General features: G+C 35.1%; 1 protein-coding gene across 1 annotated transcript in view; it reads right to left on the bottom strand.

Moving 5' to 3' along the window:
* LOC124029572 (tubulin-specific chaperone D-like) overlaps positions 1-7,473 on the bottom strand; it is a 17,939-nt gene extending 10,466 nt beyond the window's left edge. Inside the window, exons 1-2 of the mRNA XM_046341235.1 lie at positions 7,360-7,473; positions 853-938 (exon numbers count right to left, since the gene is read on the bottom strand). Coding sequence (XP_046197191.1) covers positions 853-938; positions 7,360-7,383 — 110 coding nt within the window. The 5' untranslated portion in view covers positions 7,384-7,473. The remainder of the gene's footprint in view (positions 1-852; positions 939-7,359) is intronic.
* Between the last annotated feature and the right edge of the window lie 27 nt (positions 7,474-7,500).

Below are 7,500 nucleotides of genomic sequence, written 5' to 3'. Positions count from 1 at the left end.
GGAGGGAGGAGGAGTAAAGGGGGAGGAGAGGAGGGAGGAGGAGTAAAGAGGTGGAGGAGTGGAGGGAGGAGGAGTAGAGAGGGAGGAGAGGAGGGAGGAGGAGTACAGAGGTGAAGGAGTGGAGGGAGGAGGAGAAGAGAGGTGGAGGAGTGGCGGGAGGTGGAGGAGAGGAGGGAGGAGGAGTAGAGAGGTGGAGGAGTGGAGGGAGGAGGAGTAGAGGGAGGAGGAGTAGAGGGAGGAGAAGTAGAGGGAGTAGAGGAGGGAGGAGGAGTACAGGGGTGAAGGAGTGGAGGGAGGAGGGAGGAGGAGAAGAGGGAGGAGGAGTACAGGGGTGAAGGAGTGGAGGGAGGAGGAGAAGAGGGAGGAGGAGTAGAGAGGGAGGAGAGGAGGGAGGAGGAGTAGAGGGAGGAGGAGTAGAGGGAGGAGGAGTAGAGGGAGGAGGAGTAGAGGGAGGAGGAGTAGAGGGAGGAGGAGTAGAGGGAGGAGGAGTAGAGGGAGGAGGAGTAGAGGGAGGAGGAGTAGAGGGAGGAGTGGAGGAATAGAGAGGTGGGCGGTGGAAGAGTAGAGGGGGAGGAGAGGAGAGGAGAGGTGGAGGAGTGGAGAGGTGGAGGAGTAGAGAGGTGGAGGAGTAGAGAGGTGGAGGAGTAGAGAGGTGGAGGAGTAGAGAGGTGGAGGAGTAGAGAGGTGGAGGAGTAGAGAGGTGGAGGAGTAGAGGTGGAGGAAGAGAGGTGGAGGAGTAGAGGTGGAGGAAGAGAGGTGGAGGAGTAGAGGTGGAGGAATAGAGAGGTGGAGGAGTGGAGATAGATGAAGAAGATGAAGAAGAGGATGTAAGAGTGCAGAGGACAGACTCACTGTGCCATGGCCTTGGCAGCATCTCTCCTGGCCTCTGTGAAGCACACCTCCCTCTGACTACAGCTCTGCTGAAGACCTGACAGGATCTGACACACAAAACTGACCTGAGGCCCTGTGTTCAACGCTGCTACAATAGAATAAGGTCATAGTCTGACATAACTTATCCTGCTGAAACTGACCTGAGGCCCTGTGTACAACGCTGCTACAATAGAATAAGGTCATAGTCTGACATAACTTATCCTGCTGAAACTGACCTGAGGCCCTGTGTACAACGCTGCTACAATAGAATAAGGTCATGGTGAAAGGAGGCTGCAATTCCCAACATGTCAGATATAATATATCAGAACAATACTGAAATCAGGCTGTTAATTATGGTTCTGGTGTAGTTAACTAACAGGTGTAGTTAACTAACAGGTGTAGTTAACTAACAGGTGTAGTTAACTAACAGGTGTAGTTAACTAACAGGTGTAGTGTTATTAATTAACATGTGTTATTAACTAACAGGTGTAGTTAACTAACAGGTGTAGTGTTATTAATTAACATGTGTTATTAACTAACAGGTGTAGTTAACTAACAGGTGTAGTGTTATTAATTAACATGTGTTATTAACTAACAGGTGTAGTGTCATTAACTAACAGGTGTAGTTAACTAACAGGTGTAGTTAACTAACAGGTGTAGTTAACTAACAGGTGTTATTAACTAACAGGTGTAGTTAACTAACAGGTGTAGTGTTATTAATTAACATGTGTTATTAACTAACAGGTGTAGTTAACTAACAGGTGTTATTCATTATAGGTGTTATTAACTAACAGGTGTTATTCATTATAGGTGTTATTAACTAACAGGTGTTATTCATTATAGGTGTCATTAACTAACAGGTGTAGTGTTATTAATTAACAGGTGTCATTAACTAACAGGTGTTGTTAACTAACAGGTATAGTGTCATTAACTAACAGGTGTAGTTAACTAACAGGTGTAGTTAACTAACAGGTGTAGTTAACTAACAGGTGTAGTTAACTAACAGGTGTTATTAACTAACAGGTGTAGTTAACTAACAGGTGTAGTGTTATTAATTAACATGTGTTATTAACTAACAGGTGTTATTAACGAACAGGTGTTATTCATTATAGGTGTCATTAACTAACAGGTGTAGTGTTATTAATTAACAGGTGTCATTAACTAACAGGTGTTGTTAACTAACAGGTATAGTGTCATTAACTAACAGGTGTAGTTAACTAACAGGTGTAGTTAACTAACAGGTGTAGTTAACTAACAGGTGTAGTTAACTAACAGGTGTTATTAACTAACAGGTGTAGTTAACTAACAGGTGTAGTGTTATTAATTAACATGTGTTATTAACTAACAGGTGTAGTTAACTAACAGGTGTTATTCATTATAGGTGTTATTAACTAACAGGTGTTATTCATTATAGGTGTTATTAACTAACAGGTGTTATTCATTATAGGTGTTATTAACGAACAGGTGTTATTCATTATAGGTGTTATTAACGAACAGGTGTTATTCATTATAGGTGTCATTAACTAACAGGTGTAGTGTTATTAATTAACAGGTGTTATTAACTAACAGGTGTTGTTAACTAACAGGTATAGTGTCATTAACTAACAAGTGTTATTAACTAACAGGTGTAGTGTTATTAATTAACAGGTGTTATTAACTAACAGGTGTTGTTAACTAACAGGTATAGTGTCATTAACTAACAGGTGTAGTGTTATTAATTAACAGGTGTTATTAATTAACAGGTGTTATTAACTAACAGGTGTTATTCATTATAGGTGTTATTAACTAACAGGTGTTATTCATTATAGGTGTCATTAACTAACAGGTGTAGTGTTATTAATTAACAGGTGTTATTAACTAACAGGTATAGTGTCATTAACTAACAGGTGTTATTCACTAACAGGTGTTATTAACTAACAGGTGTTGTTAACTAACAGGTGTTGTTAACTAACAGGTATAGTGTCATTAACTAACAGGTGTTATTCACTAACAGGTGTAGTTAACTAACAGGTGTTATTAACTAACAGGTGTAGTTAACTAACAGGTGTTATTAACTAACAGGTGTAGTTAACTAACAGGTGTAGTGTTATTAATTAACATGTGTTATTAACTAACAGGTGTTGTTAACTAACAGGTGTTATTCACTAACAGGTGTTATTAACTAACAGGTGTCATTAACTAACAGGTGTAGTGTTATTAATTAACAGGTGTTATTAACTATCAGGTGTTATTAACTAACAGGTGTAGTGTTATTAATTAACAGGTGTTATTAACTAACAGGTGTTGTTAACTAACAGGTGTAGTGTTATTAATTAACAGGTGTTATTAACTAACAGGTGTTGTTAACTAACAGGTATAGTGTCATTAACTAACAGGTGTTATTCACTAACAGGTGTTATTAACTAACAGGTGTTATTAACTAACAGGTGTAGTGTTATTAATTAACAGGTGTTATTAACTAACAGGTGTTGTTAACTAACAGGTGTAGTGTTATTAATTAACAGGTGTTATTCACTAACAGGTATAGTGTCATTAACTAACAGGTGTCATTAACTAACAGGTGTAGTGTTATTAATTAACAGGTGTTATTAACTAACAGGTGTTGTTAACTAACAGGTGTAGTGTTATTAATTAACAGGTGTTATTAACTAACAGGTGTTATTAACTAACAGGTGTAGTGTTATTAATTAACAGGTGTTATTAACTAACAGGTGTTGTTAACTAACAGGTGTAGTGTTATTAACTAACAGGTGTTATTAACTAACAGGTATAGTGTCATTAACTAACAGGTGTCATTAACTAACAGGTGTTATTAACTAACAGGTGTAGTGTTATTAACTAACAGGTGTTGTTAACTAACAGGTGTAGTGTTATTAACTAACAGGTGTAGTTAACTAACAGGTGTAGTTAACTAACAGGTGTTATTAACTAACAGGTGTTATTAACTAACAGGTGTAGTGTCATTAACTAACAGGTGTTATTAACTAACAGGTGTAGTGTCATTAACTAACAGGTGTTATTAACTAACAGATGTAGTGTCATTAACTAACAGGTGTTATTAACTAACAGGTGTTATTAACTAACAGGTGTAGTTAACTAACAGGTGTTATTAACTAACAGGTGTTATTAACTAACAGGTGTAGTGTCATTAACTAACAGGTGTTATTAACTAACAGGTGTTATTAACTAACAGGTGTAGTGTCATTAACTAACAGGTGTTATTAACTAACAGGTGTTATTAACTAACAGGTGTAGTGTTATTCACTAACAGGTGTTATTCACTAACAGGTGTTATTCACTAACAGGTGTTATTAACTAACAGGTGTTATTCACTAACAGGTGTAGTGTTATTAATTAACAGGTGTTATTAACTAACAGGTGTTATTAACTAACAGGTGTAGTGTCATTAACTAACAGGTGTCATTAACTAACAGGTGTTATTAACTAACAGGTGTAGTGTTATTAACTAACAGGTGTAGTTAACTAACAGGTGTAGTTAACTAACAGGTGTAGTGTTATTAACTAACAGGTGTTATTAACTAACAGGTGTAGTGTTATTAATTAACAGGTGTTATTCATTAACAGGTGTAGTTAACTAACAGGTGTAGTGTCATTAACTAACAGGTGTTATTAACTAACAGGTGTTATTAACTAACAGGTGTAGTGTTATTAATTAACAGGTGTTATTCATTAACAGGTGTAGTTAACTAACAGGTGTAGTGTTATTCACTAACAGGTGTTATTAATTAACAGGTGTAGTGTTATTCACTAACAGGTGTTATTAATTAACAGGTGTTATTAACTAACAGTTGTGGTGTTATTAATTAACAGGTGTTATTCATTATAGGTGTTATTAACTAACAGGTGTTATTCATTATAGGTGTTATTAACTAACAGGTGTTATTCATTATAGGTGTTATTAACTAACAGGTGTTATTCATTATAGGTGTTATTAACTAACAGGTGTAGTGTCATTAACTAACAGGTGTTATTAACTAACAGGTGTTATTAACTAACAGGTGTTATTAACTAACAGGTGTTATTAACTAACAGGTGTAGTGTCATTAACTAACAGGTGTTATTAACTAACAGGTGTTATTAACTAACAGGTGTTATTAACTAACAGGTGTAGTGTTATTAATTAACAGGCGTTATTCATTAACAGGTGTAGTTAACTAACAGGTGTTATTCACTAACAGGTGTAGTGTTATTAATTAACAGGTGTCATTAACTAACAGGTGTTATTAACTAACTGGTGTAGTGTCATTAACTAACAGGTGTCATTAACTAACAGGTGTTATTAACTAACAGGTGTAGTGTTATTAACTAACAGGTGTCATTAACTAACAGGTGTTATTAACTAACAGGTGTAGTGTTATTAACTAACAGGTGTAGTGTTATTAACTAACAGGTGTAGTTAACTAACAGGTGTAGTGTCATTAACTAACAGGTGTTATTCACTAACAGGTGTTATTCATTAACAGGTGTTATTCATTAACAGGTGTTATTAATTAACAGGTGTTATTCACTAACAGGTGTTATTAACTAACAGGTGTTATTCACTAACAGGTGTAGTGTTATTAATTAACAGGTGTTATTAACTAACAGGTGTTATTAACTAACAGGTGTAGTGTCATTAACTAACAGGTGTCATTAACTAACAGGTGTTATTAACTAACAGGTGTAGTGTTATTAACTAACAGGTGTAGTTAACTAACAGGTGTAGTTAACTAACAGGTGTAGTGTTATTAACTAACAGGTGTTATTAACTAACAGGTGTAGTGTTATTAATTAACAGGTGTTATTCATTAACAGGTGTAGTTAACTAACAGGTGTAGTGTCATTAACTAACAGGTGTTATTAACTAACAGGTGTTATTAACTAACAGGTGTAGTGTTATTAATTAACAGGTGTTATTCATTAACAGGTGTAGTTAACTAACAGGTGTAGTGTTATTCACTAACAGGTGTTATTAATTAACAGGTGTAGTGTTATTCACTAACAGGTGTTATTAATTAACAGGTGTTATTAACTAACAGTTGTGGTGTTATTAATTAACAGGTGTTATTCATTATAGGTGTTATTAACTAACAGGTGTTATTCATTATAGGTGTTATTAACTAACAGGTGTTATTCATTATAGGTGTTATTAACTAACAGGTGTTATTCATTATAGGTGTTATTAACTAACAGGTGTAGTGTCATTAACTAACAGGTGTTATTAACTAACAGGTGTTATTAACTAACAGGTGTTATTAACTAACAGGTGTTATTAACTAACAGGTGTAGTGTCATTAACTAACAGGTGTTATTAACTAACAGGTGTTATTAACTAACAGGTGTTATTAACTAACAGGTGTAGTGTTATTAATTAACAGGCGTTATTCATTAACAGGTGTAGTTAACTAACAGGTGTTATTCACTAACAGGTGTAGTGTTATTAATTAACAGGTGTCATTAACTAACAGGTGTTATTAACTAACTGGTGTAGTGTCATTAACTAACAGGTGTCATTAACTAACAGGTGTTATTAACTAACAGGTGTAGTGTTATTAACTAACAGGTGTCATTAACTAACAGGTGTTATTAACTAACAGGTGTAGTGTTATTAACTAACAGGTGTAGTGTTATTAACTAACAGGTGTAGTTAACTAACAGGTGTAGTGTCATTAACTAACAGGTGTTATTCACTAACAGGTGTTATTCATTAACAGGTGTTATTCATTAACAGGTGTTATTAATTAACAGGTGTTATTAACTAACAGGTGTGGTGTTATTAATTAACATGTGTTATTCATTATAGGTGTTATTAACTAACAGGTGTTATTCATTATAGGTGTTATTAACTAACAGGTGTTATTCATTATAGGTGTTATTAACTAACAGGTGTAGTGTTATTAATTAACAGGTGTTATTAATTAACAGGTGTTATTAACTAACAGGTGTTATTAATTAACAGGTGTTATTAACTAACAGGTGTTATTAACTAACAGGTGTTATTCATTATAGGTGTTATTAACTAACAGGTGTTATTCATTATAGGTGTTATTAACTAACAGGTGTTATTCATTATAAGTGTTATTAACTAACAGGTGTTATTAACTAACAGGTGTTATTCATTATAGGTGTTATTAACTAACAGGTGTTATTCATTATAGGTGTTATTAACTAACAGGTGTTATTAACTAACAGGTGTAGTGTTATTAATTAACAGGTGTTATTAACTAACAGGTGTAGTGTTATTCACTAACAGGTGTTATTAACTAACAGGTGTTATTCATTATAGGTGTAGTTAACTAACAGGTGTTATTAACTAACAGGTGTAGTGTTATTAACTAACAGGTGTAGTTAACTAACAGGTGTTATTAACTAACAGGTGTAGTTAACTAACAGGTGTAGTTAACTAACAGGTGTAGTTAACTAACAGGTGTTGTTAACTAACAGGTGTAATTAACTAACAGGTGTAATTAACTAACAGGTGTACAGTACCAGGTGTAGTTTTCCATGGATCATGAACCTTGGTAGAGAACCCAGGGCCAGTGCACTGCCACATCGGGTCAATACCTCTGTACTCTTTAACCCTGCTATATACTGGGACACCAGGACCTCTACACAAAGAAAACACACACA

This window comes from Oncorhynchus gorbuscha, unplaced genomic scaffold, assembly GCF_021184085.1.
Source record: "Oncorhynchus gorbuscha isolate QuinsamMale2020 ecotype Even-year unplaced genomic scaffold, OgorEven_v1.0 Un_scaffold_6850, whole genome shotgun sequence".
NCBI classification, from domain to species: Eukaryota; Metazoa; Chordata; class Actinopteri; order Salmoniformes; family Salmonidae; genus Oncorhynchus; species Oncorhynchus gorbuscha.
Note: the sequence above shows the minus strand (reverse complement) of the source record. Positions and strands in the feature narration are given on the sequence as shown.